Source organism: Corylus avellana, chromosome ca4, assembly GCF_901000735.1.
Source record: "Corylus avellana chromosome ca4, CavTom2PMs-1.0".
NCBI classification, from domain to species: domain Eukaryota; kingdom Viridiplantae; phylum Streptophyta; class Magnoliopsida; order Fagales; family Betulaceae; genus Corylus; species Corylus avellana.
This window is the reverse complement of record NC_081544.1, coordinates 16,302,604-16,327,903: the sequence shown is the minus strand read 5'-3', so window position 1 is coordinate 16,327,903 and position 25,300 is coordinate 16,302,604. Positions and strand designations below refer to the sequence as shown.

Sequence of the window (25,300 nt, the reverse complement as noted above, 5' to 3'; positions counted from 1 at the left end):
TAATGAAATTAAGCAAAGATTAATATAATTCAACTCTTAAGTTGATTCGGGAAGTATATATTAAGATTCCTCGCAATCAAAATCTTAGCGAGGGGCATATATATTAATAGACAACTTTATGTGATAAAAGAAAACAATTTGCAGTATCAAATTAACAACAATGTATGCCGCCTTCCTGCAGCATTGTCAAACTCCTCTACTTATTGCCTATTATACTTGAGTGGCAGAAGAATTTCTAGCTTATTTCTCCCATACAATTCACAATGATTGACATAATTCCTATAATTAGATCTTATTGCTCAATCTTTATCATGTCTACAAGCACATGCACTTGAGCACATTGACATGCATAGATGAAGCCATATGAACCTCACCTTAATCTACACCACCAGTTTTGAACATGTGGAGCCAAATGAAACGCTTGATCTGATTTCTTACACCAGCTGAAACCACAATTCGGGATAACAAATTAACAGAAGCATGAGATTATTATCATGGGGGAGGTAAATGTTGAGCTCATTTACTTCAATCTCTCAATTATGACTTAACTAACAAAACCAGTAATAAAAGTACTGAAAATAGCACACAAAACCAGATCCTCTCTCTCAAAGTTGGAGAGTGCTATATAACATAATAATGTACCTTACTTGTTAGACAATAAACCCATCTTCTTTCCTTCCCTCCTCTCAACAGACTGCAAAACACAACTACAGTAAGAGAAATTTGACAAGGATTTCAAGTAAAAATTCACAACTGGAACAACCTCTTGAAAGAAGAGATCTTTGCATATAACCCAAAATCTGACCATTTGGGGGGGTGTTTCAGGAGCTCACTCGGAAAATAATCACCAAATTAATTATGACTTGACTAACAAATTATTTTCCGAGCGAGCTCCGAAACGCCCACCCATGATCACTTAATTTGAAGATGATGGAGACTTCAATCTTCAGAATATAACCAATGAATTGTGATGAAGGGTTGGATGGTGGGTAGATTGGCATTTAGTATAAATAAATGCCTATGGAGATATACAGGCTATAATAGCTTGCTGTAGCCTGTAGCTGGGCGACCCACGTGGTTCAGTGAGTGGTGATGATGTAAGAATCACGACGTACATATTTTCACGTACGTCTCCCAAACTAAACCCGTGAAAGATTATCAGATTCCAAGAGAAAGAGAAGACAAGCTGTTTCCAAATCTGTTTGTGAAAGACAAACCTCATTATGAACATTATTTGCATCATCATCGAGCCAAAAATTTATGATGGGCCAAATTTTTATTTTTTTTACATGACCGCAAAGGAGGGTGAAAGTGACATCCGCTTTATTAGGTATGGTCTTAATCGATTGAGTTATCTCTTAAAAATTCTTAATTTTTTTTAAAAAAAATTAATTAAATATAATTTTTTAATTTTTTTTAAAAAATTATTATTTTAATTAATTAATTATATGGACACATGTCAAACCGTAATTGGTGCTGACGTGGCATTTGTCAAATTTTGGACAAAATTTTGAAGGAGGAACTATCTCCGTATTTAAGCAAACCAAAGAGACCTTCTATAAAAGTAAACCCTAAGAGCTAAAAAATAAAGAAGTTAAAGTGAATAAAGTATTTAACCCAAACAAATAATTAATCATAAATAATAAATAATATTCATTAATAGAGAAGTGTATAATAATGAGATTAAAAATGTTAAATTTAAATTTTAGGTTATTGATTAAATTAATAAGCTGAGTGACTAAATTTGTTTGGTTTTAGTTTGCTTTGAGTTAAAGAATAATACTTTTTGGGTATATTCATAGTGCCTTACATAAATAATTAGGATTTAAAGCACTATTCCCAACATGTATGCACATGTAGTTGTTAAGTTATATTGAATACGGTTTAGGCATGTTAATGAAATTACCACATAGAATATTAAATCATAAACCTTGTAAGTTATGAATTATATTTTATAGCCAGTAATGAATTTGGGCATTACATTTGATAAAACTATAACATATCAATCATGATTATCTATTTTGATCATTAGAAGTTGAGAATTCTCATTAATATTTATTTATTTATTTATTTTTTTGACATGTCCACACAAGAGGGGGAGGGGGAATTTGAATTAGTGGCCTTCGCTTTATAAGGCATGGTCCTCAGCCGATTGAACTACCCATTGGGGACACTTCCCATTAATATGTTGGTATGGTAACAATGCACTGAACTAGACAAGTGAGTTGTTATTCTATGAACTATGGTCAATATGAAGAACTTGAACTCGCAACTACTTATAAACTCTGTTGATGCACAGTTTTTCTGTATGATGACGTGGCACGCCTGACAAGCTTGATTCAACTAACAAATAATTTGAACTGCACAACAAAAAATAAAGAAGGATTGAAGTGACCGGGGTGAGCCGGCGTGAGCACTCCGATTCCTAAGTTAGAATGGGAGAGAGAAAGGATACTGTCAACAACTACAGATAACGGAAGTTGTGATTACCTTTGCTTTAATAGCATGACTTGTATTTATAGGCAGGGAGTGGATTTGATTTCCCACATGTTTTTGAATCTTCCCCTTGATATTAGCTGAACAGACATTTAAATAAAAGATCATGTTTGTTAGTTGTTCCGTGATTCTAGTGGCCTGAGATCAAGGGACCGAGTGAGACTTGGTCGCCTTTGTGACCTTAGATGCTAACTGGCGTATCTTCAATGATATGTAGAGGATTTGGATTATAAATAGATATGGTACCTTAATAAATAACAAGATTACTTATTTTCTAACAGCAATATCTTTTAGAATATCGGAGTTATTTCCTTTACCGAGACCTGTATGTCCTGAGTTAGTCTCGGACTTCATGGTCTCAAATTTAGTAGTCTCGAATTTGAGAGGCTCGGCTCACCAGGTCTCAGACGTGAGTCTTGGACTCATGAGTTTTGGGTCCAAGTCTTGGGCTTTCTCAGATTGGGCCTAAAGACGGCTAAAAATTTAAATGGGTTGATCCATGACCCAACAAACTCAATTATGAAGTAGATGTCACTTTGATACATTTAAGAGTGATATATTTCATGGTCAAAATTTTGGTGTTAAGTGATTACATGTAGCATTGTGCAAACACTATTTCTCAAGATGAAGTCTATAATCACTTTGATTTTAATAAAAAAGATATGAAATATCCCTTGAGATAAATTTAAAAAGAATTAATTATTCTAAATTCATGGCTGGAGTGTTTTAGTGAGTTACTAAAATTAAATATACTAAAAATATGATTTTAAGAGTACATGAATAATTAAGAGATTAAATCAGGAACTCAATGATTAAGAGATAGTAAATTAAAATGAAGTAAAATCTAACTTTAATTCCATTATTGATATTTCACGGAGGGAAAATCGCAATTATAAGATGTCAATGGGAGTTCTGATTAATCAAAATGAATACTAGAATGCAATTACAAATTTTTCATCAAATAAATTGTAATTAATCAGCCTACAAAAAGACATAAGAATGCAAGTATCTTAGGCCTATTAGCGCTAGTTTTATGTTTTCTTTAGGTTCATTCTCAAGCTAATTATTATCCTTTAAAGGGCTTGACCAAATTGCACAATGAACCCTCTCAAGCGGTCGTGTATATTGTGATAAGGTTTAGTCATGCTTATGCAAAGAAACTTAGTCCTACCCTCACTTGGAAACATAAGCATATTTAATGGGGTCATATGTAGGCATTAGAGCCCACACTCTTGGTCTCAAATAAGAATTGAAAACATGGTTTAGTGGTCTCAAAACCCTAGCCTACACATGAAAATTGAGGAGGAGCAAGAGGATTCGATTCAACCCCAAAACACCAAGTAACCTACTTTGTGAGGAAATATCTCTAGTCCTACAATTTTTTGTTTTGCACTTGATAATTTTTCTTCTGTATATATATATATATATATATATATATACACACACACATTTAATTGTATGGACAAAAAATGAAAACCGAACATTTCATTTCAATATATTTGCGCCTACGGAAGCAGAAATTGCTATATGCCAACATCTACAGCAGTGTCTATTTATAAACTGCACAAAACTGAGAAACATCCAAATGAATGAAAACTCAAAAAGAGAACCTTATTTTGAAAACATTGGAATGTTTTAGTTTGGAACTGTGCATTCAAACACCAACACCACAAATGATCTTCACACATGGTTTCTGTCCTGAAAATATACATTTTACCCACTGTATTTACCGACAATATTTACACAACCATAAACAGACCTTGGCAGCTAAACAAATGGTGAAATCGACTGTAGACTTCCAGGTTCTCAAACAGCCCAAAGGAATTTGAAGTACAACTTCACATGATTCCAGGAGTTAGTGTATGTAGCCTAACGAGTAGGGCCTAAAAGAGAGAGAAGAAAGGCCCTGTAATGGCCTGATGTCTCTGAGTTCACAGCATCATTCAAAAATTTTCCATGTTTCCTCTGGTACTCTGCCTTTATATACTGCATATCAATCTCAGCCCTCGTAACAACTATCCTTATAAGTGTTGTGTCGTCTGTTCCCAAACCCTTCATTGCCTTGTGCAAAACCTGCAAATTCTTTTATTGTTTAGTTTCCATTGCAGAAGAAATAAAATGGAACTCAACATATTGATTTTTCAATAATTTGCAAAAGTTGAACATATCCTTATAAGGTTGCCATGGCATGCCTGTTGCCCCCGGAGCACCAACTCAGGAGCCTTGTTATGCACATTCATGCCTCTCATGTCCATGTGTGTTGATGGTGCAAAGATCAGCATGCTGGTGATGGTGCTGCTTTTGGCCACACTCTGAGCATCAACTCAGAACCTTGTTCAATCCATGGCATGTCTTCACATGCCCATCGGTGATATGGCTGGAATGGGTGAAAGGTATCACCACATGCCACCACACAACCAGCATGTTAGGCCTATGACAAACCACCTACACCCGAATAAGCCAACATCCTCGCAGGTAGGGTTACACCAGCACATTCCTCTCAGGTTTCCACAACTTGGATAGCCATCACAAATAATGGAGGTATTCTGGGTTTGCCCCACAACAAATTAAAGTGTTATCCGCAAACAGAAGATGGGAGATGATAAGCCCACCAACATTCCTAGACCTCACAGGAAAGCTTGATAAAAAATAAAAATAAAAACACCCAATTCACTGTAGAATAGATCAATTTACTTAAAGCCTTCATAACAATGACAAACAACATAGAAGACAAAGAGCCTTCATATCTTAGGCCACAAGAACTATTAATCCCGCCGTAGTGCTTTTCACCAAGACCCAAAAATGCAACTAAAAATTACAATGAGCTATCAAATTACACAATTTCTCCCCAAAACCGCACCTCCTCAGCATATGCAACAAAAAGCTCCAATTCACATGATCCTAAGCCTTTTCAATATCCAAATTCAGAGCACACCTAGCTCCCCGGATTTGATCATGCTATCAAGGCATTCATTACTACTAAGAACAAAATCTAGATTTTTCCTTCCTCCATTGAGTGCATTCTAAGAGTTGCAATTAATTTTCTCTAGAACCATTTTCAACCTGTTGGCAAGTACTTTGGCAACAATTTTGTAAACTCTACCAACTAGACTAATAGGGCAAAAATTTTTAATATCAATATCCCCTGATTTTTTTCGAAATGAGTGGTGGTGATAGTTGCATTAGACTTCTTTCAAACTTGCCTCCAGCATGAAAGTCATGGAAAATCTTCATTGTATCATATTTTAAAACATCCCGACAAGCTTGGAAGAACACCATAGAAAAACCCTCAGTGCTCAGGGCCATATTACTGTTGAAGGCTTTTACCACCTCAAAAACCTCACCTTTCTCAAACACTCTCCAACCAATTAGCCTCAACGTCACTAATGGATTCAAAAGAAAGGTCATCCAACGTAGACCACCAACTAAATTGTTTAGTACACAAACTATTATTTACTACACAATGTGTTCTCTAATCTCGGAATGATTTGTAGAAATTGTACATTTAACCATCAAAGATTCAATGGAATTATTTTTTCTGTTTGATTTGGTACTCAATGGAAAAACTCCGTGCACTTGTCAGTCTCTCTTAACCATAACGCCCTTGATTTCTACTTACAACCCACCTCCTCCATTAGAGTTTTTTTTTGATAACTCTCCAAATCACTTATAACTCTAGCCTTCCTCAATTTCTCCTCATCACATAAAGCTCTTTCTTCATACAGAAGATCAAGATCTCATAACTTATCCAAAAGCTTTTTTTTTTTTTTGTCTCTACATTCCCAAACACCTCCTCATTTCAGATTTTAAATTAGCTTTCAAAGCCTTAAGTTTACGAACGAAAATGAAACTCGAAGAACCTTGAAAGTGGTAAGAAGTCCACCACTAGTTCACCCTTTCCACAAATTGCTATGATTTTAACCACATATTCTCAAGCGTAAAATGCCTTTTACCTTCATGAAATTCTCCGCAATCAAGAAAAATGGGGAAATGATTTGAGCAAAGACTTTGCAACCACTTCTGGGACACTTCGGAAACTGGGCTTCCCAATAAGGAGAGACTAGAAACCTGCCTATTCTAGACCTAGAGGGAGGATCCCAGTTGTTCGACCATATAAAAGTTCTGCCTATAAGAGGAATATCCATAAGACTCAGATCAAAAATGAAGTCTGAGAACTCCATATCTGAACAAAATCATACTTCACCCAATCTCTCACTAGAAAAATGAGTGACGTTGAAGTCTCTCCCAATGCACCACCACAAGTTCCACCAACTGAGCAAACCAGCAAATTCATCCCACAAAAACCTTCTATCACAATCAAAGTTAGGACCATAGGCACCAGCAAAAGCCCAAGTAAATTGATCTTTGACATTTCTAAAAGAACAAGCAACAGTAAACTCCCCTGCACTCCTATAATTTTTCCTCCACCCTCCTATCCCACAAGCAAAATCACATGAAGCCTCTCTTGAGTCTAAACAACACCAATGTTGCCAGCCCCGTATCTTTCTTTGCACCATCTTAATCTTCCTTGAGTGCCTTGAATTTGGAAACCGGATATTATAGTAAGGGGAAAATACATTTTACCACACTGAACTATCCACCCATTTGCACTTTGACATCCAATGTTTAAAAAGTGAGACTTGACCCCCTCAAAGTTTAACACAGTAACAAAAAAACCCATCCGTTTATTTTGGCCGTCACTTTGACGGAAACCTAGTCACGTGCATGGCACGTGACACTTTTCAACAAAAAAGTTCAAAAATGCCCTCGGGGGTTAAGGTGTAAACAAAAATTACCTTAGTACTAAAAAGATAATTAACCCGAGTTTTTTGTTTTAGTTTAGTTTTATATATATATCCTTTTTTTTTTCTTTTTTTTTTCTTCTTTTATTTATGTGTACACTTTACCCCCAGATGGCATTTTCGAACTTTTTGGTTGAAAAGTGTCACGTGCCACTCACGTGACTAGGTTTCCGTCCAAAGTGACGACCAAAATAAAGAGATGGGTTTTTTTGTCACTGTGTTAAACTTTGAGGGGGTCAAGTGTCACTTTTTAAACATCGGACGTCAAAGTACAAATGGGAGGATAGTTCAAGGGGGTAAAGTGTATTTTTCCCTTATAGTAATTATGCCAATAAGAAGAAAATCTAAGATTCTATAATATGATTTGTCCTAATACCAAATCAATATAGTACAGAATAGGGAAAATCTGTCTGCAAGTGGAGCTCATGTACAACATGATATTAAGATGCATCTTACAAGATTTTGATGGTCAACTAATTAAGTCTTGGGTTAAAATAGTCTTAAATTTAGTAATTGCTTTGGTTATGAATATTTTTATATGCTGCAGCAGATGATGAAACTTTATAAAATTCTTGTCTATAATTTTATTTTTGAGGGTTAGTTTTTCAATTATGTGTCTAGATTATTTTAAAAATTTTAATAGTATTAGGAGTCTTTGATTGAGTTTTATTAATAATTTGTTAAGTGGTCAAATTAGAAGTCCTAGTTCTAGTATGTTAAGTAAAAGTTAATATATTTATATACGGTTCATTCTAATAAGAAATATCATACTTTTAAAATGGAACTAGTTTTGAGTGTTGCGACAAAGTTTCCTAGCATGTTCTCTATTTTTCTTCCTTTTTCCTTCTTCACTGTACCATCAAAGGTGCTGTTCATGGGTACTTATCACAGGTACTGAATAATCACAAACTGTTCTCTTTTCTTCTCTCTTTTGCAACTCCAATCAAGTCTTTATCCTTGCACATCAAAACCCAAAAACCCCACTTATTTTCCCTTCTAACTAGCCATCAAATAACCTATCAAACCAGCCATAAACTCCTATATGCAGCCACTATCCAGATTTTTCCAGCAACCTGTTTGCTTCAAGAAATAGCACTCTTGCCCTTATTCCCCATTGTTTCAAAACCCTCATCAATCTTTAAACATTAACCTTTTTCTCCTAAATTCTAAACCCTAGATTCAAAGATTCTCTTCTAAGTATATTATGAGTATACAATTTTTATATTACTTATCAAAAAAAACAATTTTTATATCCATCCAATAAAACCTTAGAGCAAAGATATGTAAAAAATAGAAGGAAAGGAAATTCATCCATCAAATTTCAGAATTTACTTGTTAGATGACATCATGAGAAAACATCAGGAAATTGTTGGACAAAAATGTGTGGAAAAATGCAAAATTAATACCTTTGCAAAATACTTTCCCGGATTGTGAGCACATTGTAAGATAGTCAAAAGGGCATACTCAAAGTGTCCAGATGTTTCTTTTTTCACTGCCTGCAATAAGTCAAGTTTTCTTGAGAAATGGATCAAAGGATGTTGAAGGGAAAGATGGCTAAACAATGCACTATAGGCATACCTTTTTCAATGCGTTTCCATAAATATCATAGTAAGCAGAATCAACTGCAGCCAAATGTGCCCTGCTTCTTTCACTGAAAATGTGTATGAAAGTCTTCTCATCAGTTCCCAGTCTCTTCTCCCCGGCTTTAAAGAGAGCTTTTGCATCCTTCTCTACCATCACTCTATCAACTTCCAGGCCTTCATAGCGTGGTGTAGTTGCATACGCAAGCAGTAACTATAGAAAGATTATTTAAATCATGACACTGATTATTTAAATACTGAAAATCCAAACAAGAACATCAATACAGATTGGTTTTCGCCCGTCCGTGGTGGGCCGAGGGGGTTAAGGTTCTGATGCCGCTAAACTATATTCCTTTTAAAAATCGACAAAACCCCCTATTGTTCGCAACAGAACAGCTATGTATAGAGAACAGACTAAGTAAAAGGCATTGATGAGGCATTAAAGAAAGATGACTTTATTTCTGATTTATTCAACTGTTTCTTTCCCTTTATACACCAACAAGTGGATGTTCATAAGCCCTTTAGAAACACATTATTGTTACTTCTAACTCATACAGGAAAAGAAACATTATAGCTCTGAAGCAAATTCTCTCCTACATCATGTTCCCATTAGGTTTCAATATACAAAAATTTAGCCGAAATCAGTGCAGTCATCTTCAGATTGACTTGGAAATAGAACATTTTAGAACCCATGACATACATGAAGACAAACTGGTTTAGTGATGCAGCTAACTTAAACACAAACTTTCTTTCAACATGCTACTTTTACTAAAAGTTTGGGACAGAACCTCAAAGGAGATTGTTATTTGATCCATCTAGATAATAGAGAACTCATCATTTATGAATATCAAGAAGTAAAAAAGTACAAAGAACGAATTGAACTGCTAAACTATTAAGCTAGAGACTGGAGAATTAAGCAACTTAATAACAACATAACCAGAGAGAGAAAGGATGACCTTTTTATGATCTCCAGAGGCTTGATATTCAATGTCATGCTCAAGGTACACACCAAACATTGCAAAATAAGCTTGTTTAAATTGTAGAATCTGAGATGGTGTTCGAGAACATATTACTTCAGTAGCAGCTTTGAGATCAATAATGTCACCACTCAAGGCCTGCCTCACTATGGTAGCATCCCGTGCCACAGGATCATGCATCCAGAGTAAAACTGCTCTCTGACACAACCAAAAACATCAAAAAAACAAACGAAAAATCAAATGAGAACCCAAAATAAGAGCAGAAAATTGGTAGTAGAATACAACTTGCACATTTGCACAAGAGAGAGAGCGAGAGAGAGAGAGAGAGATGGATCCACCTGTTACTAATCCATAGTTCAAAAAAAAGACAAAAAGTACCAAACATAAGGAATATGAATTTGCAGAAAAGTGGGAAGAAACCACCAAAAAGCCTCCCGTATACCTTGACATTGCCACTAAGCTCTGAAGATAAACGTTTGTTAAGCTCCGCAGAATACATGGTTCTATATTCTTGTTGAATGAGAGCACGCTGTGTTGCATCCCGATGAGCAAGAATATTGATAACTGCTGCAGTGTCACAACCAAATCCTGCAAAGAAGATGGATGAATAGGTTAAGTGAAGTCTAAAAATAATTAACCAAATAAAGAGCATAGATACGTATTATAAAAACTTACCTGCTTAAAATGAAATAAGATTACTTATAAATGGAGCAGCAAAGTGTCTTGTCCCAGGACTATTATAACAAGTATAGATATGTATTTGAGAAGGGAAGGTTAATTGTACAATTGATGCTACATGAAACAGACCTTTCATACCCTCATATTTTTGGCAATCACTCTAAAATTACTCCAACTCTAAAAACTGGATTGGATTCAGGTGCAAAATGGAGATGAATGTGAAATCTATCATTACTGCTCCCTTTTTCTGGGTCCTTCCCCATCTAATGGAGGAGCTTTGCAGACCCCCATTAAAGATATGATCACTAATGTAGGTTAAATAGGTTAAAAAGTTTCGGGTTATTATTAGATTTACAATCAAAGCATTAAATACCCAGAAAAAGGAGCCTGATAATGGATAACATGGCATGAAAGATATTGGCATGAGAAATGAACCCACATCAAGATTCTGTTCGATCAATGCAGACAAGCTTACACCAAAAGTGCTTGCACAAAAGATTTTAAGGTTTTGCTTCATATTTGTCAGTGCAGAGAGACAACAAAGGAGAGAATCTCAAAAGGAAAGAGGCCAAAGTTGACTCAAGATTCCACATTTGACGGTACTCTTTATACCATAAACAGCAAACAAGGCTAATTTGAGAACAGGATTTCTTATATAATTGTTGACTCAGGATTTATTATACCCTTTATTAAAAATTTCTTTTCTTATAGCTTTATGCGTGCAATTTCAAAGCAGTACGAAGAAATATTCCATTTTTCGAATTTTGTCGCCCAGCAATTCGAAGTTTCTACGAATAAACGCTTTCCACGTCATTTTTCTTTTACATTTTAGAGAGGAAAAAAAAAACCAGAACCGTTTGGATTCTGCCACCACCAAATCTCCCTATCTCTCTCTCGATTTCTTGGCCTCCTTTTTCTTTTTTTTCTTTTTTTTTGTTGTCTTTTGCTTTTATTTCTTTTTTCTCTATAGCGGAGAAAAAAAAAACACCCTGAAAGGCAAAGAGAGAGACAGAGACAGAGAGCAGGAAGATGTGCAATGTAAGGACAAACTAAAAACACAGAAGTTCAACAAAGAAAAAAAAAAACAAAAAACAAAAAACAAAAGCAGACAAAAAAAGAAAGCAAGCAAAGGATTACCTTTGAAAGCACGGTAGAGTTGGATAGCGTCGTCGCGAGGCGTGGTTAGAACCGGAGGTATGGTCACGGTTGACATTCTCTCTCTCTCTCTCTGTGTTTCTCTCAAAGACCAGAGCAGATGGGGGGCAGCAGGTAGAAAAAACCTTAATTGAGGAAGCAGGAGAGGAAGCGTTACTTTTCTCAACCGTGACCATACCTCCGCCCAATAAGTACGCGACAACAACCCACAAGTTTTTTAATTTTTGGGAAAAAGCACTTGTACTTGCACCCAACTTTCAAAATTCAAACCAAAAACAGTGAAGGTTAGGAACCACACGTTTTTTCTTTTTCCTTTTGAACGTACATTGACCCCATTATCCATTCACGATTTCACCCCGGTCGTTGATTTTTTTCTCTTCAAATTTTCAAACCTAATTTGATTTACATCCGATTCTTTATTAATTTTTTTTAAAAAAAAATACACATATTCTACTATCACAAAATATGTACGGTCCCTCAAATTAAATATTACATATATTGTCCCTTTCAAACTATTAATGTTGATGCACTTTTCCGACTAGCAACCACCAAATATAAAAGACCTACAAAACAAAGAAAGAGTAAGCCCAAGAGCTTGTATGAGCATTCCTAACAACTTTACTAAATTTTACTCACCAAAATAATTAAAAGTATATTTTAGCTACTTTAACTCACTTTTTTAGAACACCTTAACAGCCTCACTATTTTAACAGTTCACTTTCATTATTCCATTTAAATATTCTTTTTTAACCATTAAAGGAAGAGAGAAAAATGAAAAGTAAAAATGTAGAGAGAGAAATGAATTGTTTAATCAATAGATGAGTGAATAGTAATTTTTAAATTTGGTGAGTACTATTCACAACAACTTTTTTTTGTTAAAGTAGTGAGGCTGAAAAGTTGACATTTATGCCATTTTTGTTAAATTGCCTCACCAAAATAACCAAAAATTGGTTTTGGTGAGGCTGTAAGGAGTGCTCTAAGTGTGAGCCTGCGGGAGATAACTCTGATGCTTAAAAGCATCTCCAACAGTAAGAAGTATTCTACCTAGTCAAAAAGCACAATTCTCTATTTTATCTACTCATTTTTTAATACTAACTCCAACAAATTCTTTATTTCATTCTCTACTTTTTTAAAATATTATTTTTAATCTTTATTTTTTCTTTTCTTTTTCTAGTCTCCATTCATCATCTGAATCATTTCTCAATTCTCAGCTCCTATATGAACCCCTTCCTCCTCTCCTTGGTATGATTTCTATTACCACCCATGCCCTTGTGGGTCATTTTGAGAAGGGAATAGCAAAGCAGTCGAGAAATCTATGCCCTCTTGGGTCATGCTCTCTTGGTCTGAAATCTACTAGGGCAGCAAGGACGACATCAAAACAATAACAATGGCAATAATGTTGAGAAATAAGAATTGCAATAACAATGGGAACTAATATTGCCAGCGTCTCAACAAAAATGGAATGTAGATGAACTTTCCTATTGGAGAAAGTGAGTCTCCAAAGGACCAAGGAAGGTTGAGCCGAACCAGGCCGTCGAGGGACGGAGAGAAGAGAGAGAAAAAATATTAAAAAAATTGAACATTGTGCTATAGTGAATAGTAAGAAGTTGCTATTCACTGTAGCAAAATATGTAGTTTACCAACATGTACACCATAAATTAAAGTTTTCTCTTTAGGGTTTCACGACCTAGAGGAGAAGTAGGTTTTCTCATGTCTTTCACGACGGTGAGGTGCAAATAGATCGCAAGCAGCAGAACACCAATCCACGCAGAAGAATGAATAGGGGGAGTATGGCAGATGATCTCTCAAAACTCTAGGACAACTTTTCTCTGTAGAAGGAGGAGAGTATCGGAGTTGAGATACAGGAGGAAGTGTTGGTAGGAGTGGTTAGTAAGGGGCAAGAATGTTTGGTTGGAAAGCTGATTGCAGACCGTATTATCAACAAAGAAACAATAAAATCAAAGCTCTTCAGGGGATGGAAACCCATCGGATCCCTAACGTTCAGGGTGTTGGGAGATAACATCTTTTTCATCAAGTTTGAAAACTTTTGGGACAAAGCAAGGGTCCTAGAGGGAAGACCATGGATCTTTGAAGGAAGTCTTTTCTTTGTAGAAGACTTTGAAGGGTTAATGCCTCCAACTCAAATGGATTTCACGGCTGCCACTTTTTGGGTTTAGATGTTCAACCTGCCCTTGGCATGCATGGAGGAGAAAACAGGGTTAAAACTTGGTATGTCGGTGGGCATAGTGGAGGAAGTTGACACATACAAAGACGGTATAGGCTGGGGGGAATACTTGCGCGTTAAAATAAAGATCAATGTACCAAAGCCTCTTGCACGAGGAAGGATTTTAAAGTCGAAGACCCAGTCGATTTGGATTGCTTTTCAATATGAGAAGATACCTAAATTTTGCTTCCACTGTGGAAGGATAAGCCATGGAGGAATGGGATCCCTAAATATGAGCCAAGGGGCGGGGGTGTTCAAGGGAGCAGAAAAAACCCCCAGTTTGGCCCTTGGCTGAGAGCTAGTTAACCAAACAGATGGGCAGAAAGGGAGTTGGGGTGGCGTGAAAGGGGGGACGTATCACTAGAAGGGAGTTACTGGAGGAGGGAGGAAGGCCCATGGGAAGAGGAGCACCAAGATCGCTCTCACCTGGCGAGACGTTTCGGTGAGGATTCTCGGGACATGAATGAGGGAAATTCCACTAATTCCGCACAGGCAGTTATGGAGAATCTTCAATCAGGAAAATTTTTCCAATCTAGGGGAGATGACATAGACATAAATATGGAAGGTACCAAAGTGAGGGAGCAAATCAAGTAGAATCATTGTAGGGGACCCTTTAATTTATAAGGCCTACGATCTTGAGAGCCAATTTTTGCATGAGGGGGACCCTGTTGTGCCAAATACCAACCTAAATTAATAGGCAAATACTTGGTATGTTTTACTCGCAAGTGCACAACATCAAACGATAGTATAACAGGCAAATACGAGATCATTCCTACGAGGATTGGTAAATTATGTTTAGAAGTAATTTTCTATTTAATCAAACAAATAAAATTCAATTGTCATGATTGAATTAAAATAAAGAAATAAAATAAAAGATAAACTAAAACTAAAAAAGGATTAGGGTTTCGATATTTACCACTAATCAGACTAATTAAGATAATAATATGCCAATGCGTCAATCATACCGGTATATTTAATCTTTGCCAACCTAAGGGCATGGGTGTATACTTCTTAACCTATAGATTTTCCTAAGCAACGAATTGGGCATGGGTGTATACTCTAATTATTTTCTTTCTTAAATGATTTAGCATGGGTGTATACTAAGTTGTTCTTTAAGAAAGTATAAATCTATGGAAATCGACAAACACACGGAACCTAGGGCATGGGTGTATACTCCCGATTTTCCATGTTGATTAACCCAAGAACCCGGTGTGGATTTCTTCTGTTACTCTTATTAAACGCAGTACTCGGTCATCCAAATTGATTTAATTAACAAGTTCATACCACATGCATATGTTGATCAGACAAACACATATGAGGAATTCAAGATAACATTAATTAATCAAGTTAAATACACCAAAATATAATTGTAGTAAGGCGCCAATATTAAATCATAAATAGTCAAGACTAGGGCTTCAATCTAGCCCCAATTAAAATATAAACTACATAACAAAATAAAAGGTGGAAGAGAAGAAAAACCCAAAGTCCTTTTAATCTAGCCTTCAATTCCTTTCCAAAGCTTATGCCTCTTTCTCCACACTTTTTCCTAGAAGTTAAGAGGTTTATTTATAGGCCTTAGGAGAGTCCTAGAAGCCCTAGTAAGCCTAGGAAATTCTGAGATTTAAGTCTTAGTACAATTAGGATAAAGAAAACCTAAGTCCAAATCGGAATAGGATTCGTCCAGAATTGCCTTCCTATCTTGCAGGGTGATTTTGGCATATCGGAAATCCGATTTAGGAAAATTCTATTTCAAAATGATTTGTAGCATGTTGAGCTAGCTTTTCAATGCCACTTGAATCACCTTAATTGGATATTTGAGCTGAAAGTTATGATTAAAATACCGAGATATATGCAGAATCCAAATTTGAATTCAATCCGATTTTGACTCTAATTTGAGAAATTCCGATTTAATCATTTCCTTTATTTGATTAAACTTAACCACATCATATAGGTCGTCTATTATGATTGGTTAAGCTTAATTATATCTTCTAGGTCTTCCCAATTTGCCCTTTAAGGTTGAAACTTCTTCGGAAACACTTTCTTTTCTTCCATGACCTATAAAACAAAGAAAGTACAAAAAAAAAAAAAAAAATTCCACAAACTAACAAAATTAAGGAATTAACAAATATAAATTAAGGGGGTGAAATACATATATTTTAGCACTTATCACACTCCCAAACTTATATATTGCTAGTCCCTTAGCAATACGAAACTAAAAACAAAATGAAAAACAAAAAACAAAAAGATAAATCCTTTTTTCGTGGGATGTACGATTGCATTTAGCATATGCAACAAGCCTTTTAAACCTCTAAGCATTCCCTAGAGGACGAGTGAAGTCTCGTGAGGGTTTTCCAGGAATGTTACCAACAAATATTATGCACAACTCATGTTATCCAAAAATTAAGGTATCACTCAAAATCATGATTCTCATTCATTAGCAAGCTTAAAAAGATAAACTCTATATTCACAATGAATTGGAATTTTAAAATTTAATCACTTACAAAAGACATGTTAAAGCATCACAAGTTCGAAACAGTGCAAAGTGAACTAGCACATAAATATGAAGCTTCCAATTATTTTCAATGTGCAATGTCTCAATATCTCAAAGTTCACTGAAATCCCTATTAGAATGAACAAAACTGGCATTTTTTTTTTCTTCATCAGGTTGTGCAATGTTTGGTTTCCTTAAGCTTTCTAATTGACACATGTAACGAGTGTTAAGTCAATGACTCCCAAACAAAATGGTTTTAGGGTATTAGGTGTAGAGACACCTCTAGGACTTAGTAACTCGAGTCAAAAAGATTACGAAACCAAACTAACCATGACATTAACCAAATCAAAATTCTTCACATTTTGACGTGAATACTCAATGCTTTACGGCAAGATGTCCAGTTACTTAGTGAAAAGTTTATGAATGATTTTTTTTTTTTTTCATTTTATATATATATGTGCCAAAGTATCCATCTAATAAGTCATCCAGTTTCACAAAAGACATAAAAACACACACATCAGACTTCATGTCATACCCCACAAATTATGCGTTAATGTGCTTGTCTAAGATCAGATCAAACATATGAATTCTCAACTGTCCTAAGCAAGTAGCCAAACTGAAAAACTCAATTATCAGATCATGTGTTCAAAATTTTAAGCTCACCAATGAAATCAAATCACAATTTTTAAGATCAACCAAAATTTCAAGACAAACATGATTATGCATATTTTTTTTTTCTTTTCATAAACAACAAAAATAAAAATGAAGTAAAATTGGGACAATTTTTTTTTTCTTTTCACAAAAAATAAAAATAAAATAAAACTGGGACAAAGTGCGTGTAAAGTGTCCCACATACCCCCAAACTTAAATTACACATTGTCCCCAATGTGTCTATAATATGGAAAGAATTTACCAGGATATGGACGAAATTGCCTGAAATAGCATGGCTCATAGCACATCCCCAAACTTGAATTGAAGCACACTTGTCCCTACAAAATAAAACATTAAACAAATAAAAAGAAAACAAAAGTAAAACTAAAGACAAAAATAAATTGAAAAACAAATAGAAAAATAACAGGATAAACTATGGGGTGCCTCCTATGAGCGCTAAGTTTAACGTTTTCAGCCAGACTGTACAACAGCTTCAGTACTGCTAGACAGAGGTGTGCTCAATCGCACTATCACATGGTAGTTAAAAGTTGTGGACAAAAAACAAAGAAAAATTAAAACCACAAAAACAAAAGTAATAATAATAAAAACTAATAGACGTTAAAAACAGAAACATAAAACAAAAGGCAAAATAAAAGAAAATAGAAAACAAAAAATAAAAATAATAAAAAGGAAAAATAAAAGCAAAATTGAAATCAGCAGCTTGAGTACTACTGTCTGGCTGTGCGCTCGATCGTAGTGCATTTGCGCTCGATCGCACAACTGAGCTCGATCTCCTTGGAATGGGCACTCGAGTGTACTGTCGCAAAAGATAATCATATAGGGCTCATAGGTAGCAGTGCGCTCGATCTCAGTGAGATTGCGCTTGATCGCACTACCGTAAATTAAATCAGATTTGCGGATAGAAACAGAAACAAAAAACAAAACATAAAAATTAAACAAAAATGAACACAACAATAAAACAAACAAAATAAATAAATATATAAGTAAACAAAACAGAGAAAAGAAAGCAAAATAAAAAATTAGAAAATAAATAAAAGAAACTAAATTAAACTAAAGGAAAAAAAATTTCTAGACTTAATTTAACACAATCCCCGACAACGGCGCCAAAAACTTGTTGTGCCAAATACCCACCTAAATTAATAAGCAAATACGTGGTACATTTTACTTGCAAGTGCACAATATCAAACGATAGTATAACAGGCAAATACGAGATCATTCCCACGAGGATTGGTAAATTATGTTTAGAAGTAATTTTCTATTTAATCAAACAAATAAAATTCAATTGTCACGATTAAATTAAAATAAAGAAATAAAATAAAAGGTAAACTAAAACTAAAAAAGGTTTAGGGTTTTGATATCCACCACTAATCAGACTAATTAAGATAACAATATACCAATGCGCCAATCATACCGGTATATTTAATGTTTGCCAACCTAAGGGCATGGGTGTATACTCCTTGAGCTATAGATTTTCCTAAGCAATGAATTGGGCATGGGTCTATACTCTAATTCTTTTCTTTCTTAAAGGATTTAGCATGGGTGTATACTAAGTTGTTCTTTAAGAAAGCATAAATCTATGGAAATCGACAAACATAAGGAACCTAGGGCATTGGTGTATACTCCCGGTTTTCCATGTTCATTAACCCAAGAACCCGGTGTGGATTTCTTCTGTTACTCTTCTTAAAAGCATAACTCGGTCATCTAAATTGATTTAATTAACTAGTCCATACCACATGCATATGTTGATTAGGCAAACACATATGAGGAATTCAAGATAACAGAAATTAATCAAGTTAAATACACCAAAATATAATTGTAGCAAAGGCGCCAATATTGAAATTATAAATAGTCATGGCTAGGGCTTCAATCTAGTCCCAATTAAATTATAAACTACATAACAAAATAAAAGGTGGAAGAGAAGAAAAACCCAAACTCCTCTTGATCTAGCCTTTAGTTCCCTTCCGGAACTTGTGCCTTTTTCTCCACACTTTTTCCTAGAAGCTAAGAGGTCTATTTATAGGCCTAATCCTAGAAATTCAGAGATTTAAGTCTTAGTCCAATTAAGATAAAGAAAACCTAAGTCCAAATCAGAATAGGATTTGTCCAAAATTGCCTTCCTATCTTGCAGGGTCATTTTGGCACAGCGGAAGTCCGATTTAGGAAAATTATATTTCACAGTGATTTGTAGCATGTTGAGTTTTCTTTCCAATGCCACTTAAATCACCATAATCGGATATTTGAGTTGAAAGTTATGGTTAAAATACCAAGACATATGCAGAATCCAAATTTGAATCCAATCCGATTTTGACTCTAATTTGAGAAATTCCGATTTAATCATTTCCTTTATTTGATTAAATTTAACCACATCATATAGGTCATCTATTATGATTGGTTAAGCTTAATCATTTCTTCTAAGTCTTCCCAATTTACCCTTTAAGCTTGAAAGTTTTCCGGAAACGCTTTCTTTTCTTCCATGACCTATAAAACAAAGAAAATACAAAAAAGAAATAAAATTGCACAAACTAACAAAACTAATGAATTAACAAATATAAATTAAGGGGCTAAAATACATATATTTTAGCACTTTCCAAACCCTTCAATTACGGCACATGATCTTGACGGAATGGTTTGAAAGGACAGCTAGAACAATGGGAGGAGAATATGGGCAAAGGGCAATCGAAGAGTCACGAGAGCAACCGTTTTGGAAAGGTAGGTAAAAACAAAATGGAAAAACAGAAAACAAAAAGATAAATCCATCTTTCGTGGGATGTACAATTGCATTTAGCATATGCAACAAGCCTTTTAAACTTCTAGGAATTCCCTAGAGGACGAGTGAAGTCTCATGAGGGTTTTCCTGAATTGTTACCCACAAATATCATGCATAATTCATGTTATCTCAAAAATTAAAGTATCACTTCAAGATCATGATTTTCATTCATTAGTAGGCTTAAAAAGGTGAACTCCATCTTCACATTGAATTGGAATCTCAAAGTTCAATTACTTACAAAAGACATGCTAAATCATCACAAGTTTGAAAACAATGTAAAGTGAACTAGCACAAAATTATGAGGCTTCCGATTCTTTCCAATGTGTAATGTCTCTATATCTCAAAATTCATTGAAATCCCTAATAGAATGAACAACAATGGCATATTTCTTTCTCTCTCTCTCTCTCTCTCTCTCTTTTTTGTTTGGTCAGGTTATACAATGTTTGGTTCCCTTAAGCTTTCTAATTGACCCTTGTAGCGAGTGTTAAGTCAATAACTCCCAAACCAGTTGGTTTTAGGGCATTAGGTGTAGAGACACCCCTAAGGACCTACTAACTCGAGTCAAAAAGGCTACAAAACCAACTAACCATGACATTGATCAAATCAACATTTTTCACTTTTTGACATGAACACTCAATGCTTTGAGGCAAGAGGTCCAGTTACTCAGTGAAAAGCCATCAATGATCATTTATTTCATATATATATATTTTCATCACTATATATGCCATAGTGTCATCTAATAAGTCATCCAATTTCATCTAAGATGCAGAAACACACATATCAGACTCCATGTCATACCTCACAGATTATGTGCTAATGTGCTTGTGTCATCAGATCAAACATGTGATTTTTTCAACTGTCCTCAACAAGTAACCAAACTAACAAATTCACTCATCAGATCATGTGTTCAAAATTTTAAGCTCACTGATAAATTCAAGCCACAATTTTTTTAGATTAACTAAAATTTTTAGGGTAAACATGAACATGCAAATTTTTTATTTTATTTTTATTTTTTTCTTCTTTCAAATAAACAAACAAACACACAAAACAAATAACATGAAATTGGGACAAAGTGTGTATGATGTCTAACTTGATTAATACCTAGTTTCATGAATTCCTCATACATGTGTGCCTGATCAACATGTGCATGTGGTATAGACTAGTTAGCTAAATCAATTTGGATGACTGAGTCCTAGGTTTAACATAAGTAACAAAAGATATCTACATCGGATTCTTGGGTTAATCAACATGGGGAACCGGGAGTAGATACCCATGCCCTAGGCCTCATGTGTTTGTCGATTTCCACAGTTTTATGCTTTCTTAAAGAACAACTTAGTAGACACCCATGCTAAATCCTTTAAGAAAAAAAAAAAAGAATTAGAGTAGACACCCATGCCTAATTCGTTGCTTAGGAAAATCAATAGCTTAAGGAGTAGACACCAATGCCCTTAGGTTGACAAACATTAGATATTCATAACATGATCAAAACATTGGCATATTGATATATTAGCTAAATATAATTAGTAGTGGATATCAAAGCCCTACCTTTTTATCATTATCAATTTAAATCCAATCTTTTGTTTTATTTCACTTTGGGAATTAATTTTAGACAAGATTCAGCAGTACTCGTGGGAATGACCCCGTATTTGCACACTATACTACTATGTTGACCTCGTGTATTTGCGGGTAAAACATCCAGTTATTTGCCTATTAATTTAGGTGGGTAATTGTGGAACTACAAGTTTTTGGTGCCGTTGCCGGGGACACGGCGAATTTTGTTTAAAAATTATTTTCCTTTAGTTGTGTTATTTTAATTTTCAATTTTCAATTTTCAATTTTGTTTTTGTCAAAAAGTTTTCTATTGATTCTTAAATTTTTTTGTTTTCTGTGTCAGGTTGCGGACTAGCATTCTGTGATTGCGATCGAACGTCGGCCAAGTGCGATCGAGTGCAGTGCGATCGAACACACCAACCTGCGATCGAGCGCAGTTCCACGGAGCATCCGGACCAGCAGCACTGAAGTTGCCTGACTGAAAAAGCAATTCAATTGATACAAGGTCATCGATCTCAAGACTCAACCGTCAGTCCACTCGATCCTGTAATTGAGCGAACAATTCGACAACGACCTAGAGACAAAGAAGAAGAGGAAGAAATTGAGATGGAAGATTTGCAAGAGAATCCAATTGGGCCAAGACCATTAGAGGCAAATCCACCACCGGTGCGGAGACTGATGAAGCAGGCATTCGTTCCAGCAACCTCCAGCAACCTTCATGCATAGCATATCAACTGGAGGTGGAAGGCAGCTATTATATTTCTCCTCAAATCCTTAATGCATTGACTCACTTCAGAGGCACAGCTACTAAGGATCCCAACTTGCATCTTAAAGAATTCTTTGATTTATGCAAGTTGCAGCATGTCCAAGGCCTAACTCTAGAGAGACTCAGGTTAGTCCTCTTTCCTTTCTCTTTGAAAGATAATGCTAAACTATGGTATAATTCTTTGCCTGCAGATTCTATCCATACTTGGGAAGAATTAGCCACCAAGTTTCTGAAGAAGTTTTTCCCAGCTCAGAAGACAAGACAACTTAAAAGGGAACTTCAAATGTTCCAACAACGAGATGAAGATCTATTCTTCGAGGCGTAGGATCACTTCAATTCGTTGCTTCTAAAGTGCCCACATCACAACATCCCTCAAGATGATCAAGTACAAATTTTCTATGAAGGTTTAGATGATACTAACAAGGGTATTGTGGATACAGCTTATGGAGGTATGCTAATGGAAAAGAGCAGTGAGGAAACCATAAGGATCTTTGAGATGTTGAGTGAACACACCCAACAATTCCCATCCAGAAGGAGGCAAGGTGTAAGGAGCAAAGGCAGGAATGAAGAAAATAACGGAGTGCAAAATCAGATGGCTGCCATACTGTTGTGCAAATTATCTACCTAAATGAATAGGTGAATAATTGTACGTTTTACCTGCAAGTGCACAAGGTCAACATAGTAGTATATGGTGCAAGTACAGGATCATTCCCACGAGGATTGCTGAATTTATGTTTTAAAAATAAATTCCTTAGGTTAAAACAAAGATTGATTGTTAAAGTGATGATAATAAAAGGTAGGGCTTTGATATCCACCACTAATCATATCTAGCTAATATAACAATATGCCAATGTTTTGATCATGTTATGCATACTTAATGTTTGCCAACTTAAAGGCATGGGTGTCTACTCCTTAAGTTATTGATTTCCCTAAGCAACGAATTAGGCATGGGTGTCTACTCTAATTCTTTTCTTTCTTAAAGGATTTAGTATGGGTGTCTACTAAGTTGTTCTTTAAGAAAGCATAAATCTGTGAAAATCGACAAACACATAAGGCCTAGGGCATGGGTGTCTACTCCCGGTTCCCCATGTTGATTAACCCAAGAACCCGGTGTGGATTTCTTTTGTTACTTACATTAAACCCTGGACTCGATCATCGAAATTGATTTAATTAGCTAGTCCATACCACATGCATATGTTGATCAGGCACACACATATGAGGAATTCATGAAAGCAGGAATTAACCAAGTTAAATAGCATAACATAACCATCACAAAGGCGCCAATATTGAAATATTAACTAAACATAACTAGGGCTTCAATCTAGCCCTACTAAATAAATTAGCTACACATAAAATTAATGTTAAACATCTTAATAAAAGAAAAGAAAAGAATAAACCCGAGACTTGAACTTCAAGAGCTCCTCTTCTTCTCCTTCTCAAGCGTCCTTTATTCTAAAGGCTTAAGAGTCTATTTATAGGCTTTAGAAGTCCTTGGAAAAGTAGTAACCCCTAGGGATTTCGTAGGGTTTCAATCCTATTACAATTGGGAGTTGGAAAACCCTAATATGGAAATAGGGACATCTTAGCCGCCACCTTGGTTTGTCTCCTACGCACGGGTGCGCTCGATCGTAGGTCCGCGATCGATCCTTCTTCTGTCATGCACTCGATCGTTCCTGGCTTGCTTTGTGCTTTGTCCTCTCGGGTATTGCACTCAATCGCAGGTACCCTGCGATGGATCGCAGTATCAGGGAGTTCCAACTTTTCCCATCTTCTCTCTTTATAACCAAATCACCCAGTTTTACTTCATTTTCTTTCAAAAGCCTATAAAAACATGAAAAACACAAAAAGGAATTAAAATGGACTAATTAACTACAACCAAAGGATTAAAACATGCATGTTAAGGGCTGAAAATATGAATATTTTAGCACTTATCACATGCAGAAAGCATTCCTTATGCTTGTAAATGCCATGACTACTCAGAACATCTCTCCCAATTAGCCAGCCACCCAATTCCAGGTATGTGCCATATGTTCTCAAGTAGGTCATACTACTGAAACTTGCTCTTTATATTCATTTGCAGATTAGGAGCAAGCACACTATGTGGGACAAAACAATTACCCCTACAAGAACAATCCATACTCCAACACCTATAAGCCAGGGTGGCAAAACCACCCTAATTTCTCATGGAGTAACAATCAAGGACAACAAAAGGATCCCCAACAAGCAAGCCAGCCATCTCAAGAGTCAAAATTGAACCAACTGGAGAATATGATACACACCTTGGTGACTTCTCAATAGCAGTTCATGACTTCTCAACAGCAGTTCATGACTGATCAAAAACAAACCAATGCCAAGCATGAGCAGTCCATTCAAAAGACCAAGCAAGCTGTACAAATACTGGAAGTGCAAATGGGGCAGATGGCAAAGGAGCTGAGTGAAAGAAAGCAGGAAGAATTTTCAGCCCAAACAATACCCAATCCAGGGGGTCACCAACAGATGAAAGCAGTCACAGTTCTCAGAAATGGCAAGGTCATTGGAACTGAAGAGCCACCTCAAGCATCTCCGGATGAAGCTTCAACTTTCAAGGTAAGTAAAATAGAGAAGGTAAATGCACCCCCCCTTCCCCCAAAGGTTAGTCAAACCAAAGAAAGAAAAGCAACTCATGGATATCTTTGAGACCTTGAGGAAAGTAGAAATCAACATTCCTTTATTAGATGCAATTAAATAGATTCCTTCATATGTTAAATTTTTAAAGGATTATTGCACTAACAAAAGGAAGTTTCAGGAGTATGAGACAGTGGCCTTAACAGAAGAGGTAAGTGCAGTCTTGTAAAGAAAATTACCACCAAAGCTAATAGACCGAGGCAGTTTTGCCATTCCTTGTAGGATAGGAGACCATTCTTTTGAAAAGGCACTGTTGGATCTTGGAGCAGGAGTTAATTTGCTACCTTACACTGTATATGAAAAGCTGGGTTTAGGGGAGCTTCAACCCACCTCAATCACCTTGCAATTGGCAGACAGAAGCATCAAAAGACCAAGAGGTATACTTGAGGATGTTTTGGTTAAGGTAGGTACATTCATTTTACTTGCTGATTTCATTGTATTGGATGTAGAAGAATCTCCTATGCCATCGCTTTTACC

The 25,300-nt window shown here is 35.7% G+C and overlaps 1 protein-coding gene across 2 annotated transcripts; it reads right to left on the bottom strand.

Moving 5' to 3' along the window:
• Nucleotides 1–4,082: 4,082 nt before the first annotated feature.
• Nucleotides 4,083–11,929, bottom strand: LOC132177798 (annexin D5). Of its 2 annotated transcripts, none has more exons than XM_059590255.1 (6): nucleotides 11,671–11,915; nucleotides 10,298–10,443; nucleotides 9,835–10,053; nucleotides 8,877–9,092; nucleotides 8,705–8,794; nucleotides 4,083–4,569 (listed from the first exon to the last, which is right to left on the bottom strand). In XM_059590255.1, exons 1-6 carry the CDS (start codon nucleotides 11,744–11,746, stop codon nucleotides 4,366–4,368), a joined length of 951 nt encoding a protein of 316 aa, XP_059446238.1. In that variant the 5' UTR covers nucleotides 11,747–11,915; the 3' UTR covers nucleotides 4,083–4,365. The 2 variants fall into 2 exon arrangements, with proteins under 2 accessions (XP_059446238.1, XP_059446240.1); XM_059590257.1 differs by lacking the exon at nucleotides 4,083–4,569 and adding an exon at nucleotides 4,689–5,042 and having other exon boundaries at nucleotides 11,671–11,929.
• Nucleotides 11,930–25,300: the final 13,371 nt, after the last annotated feature.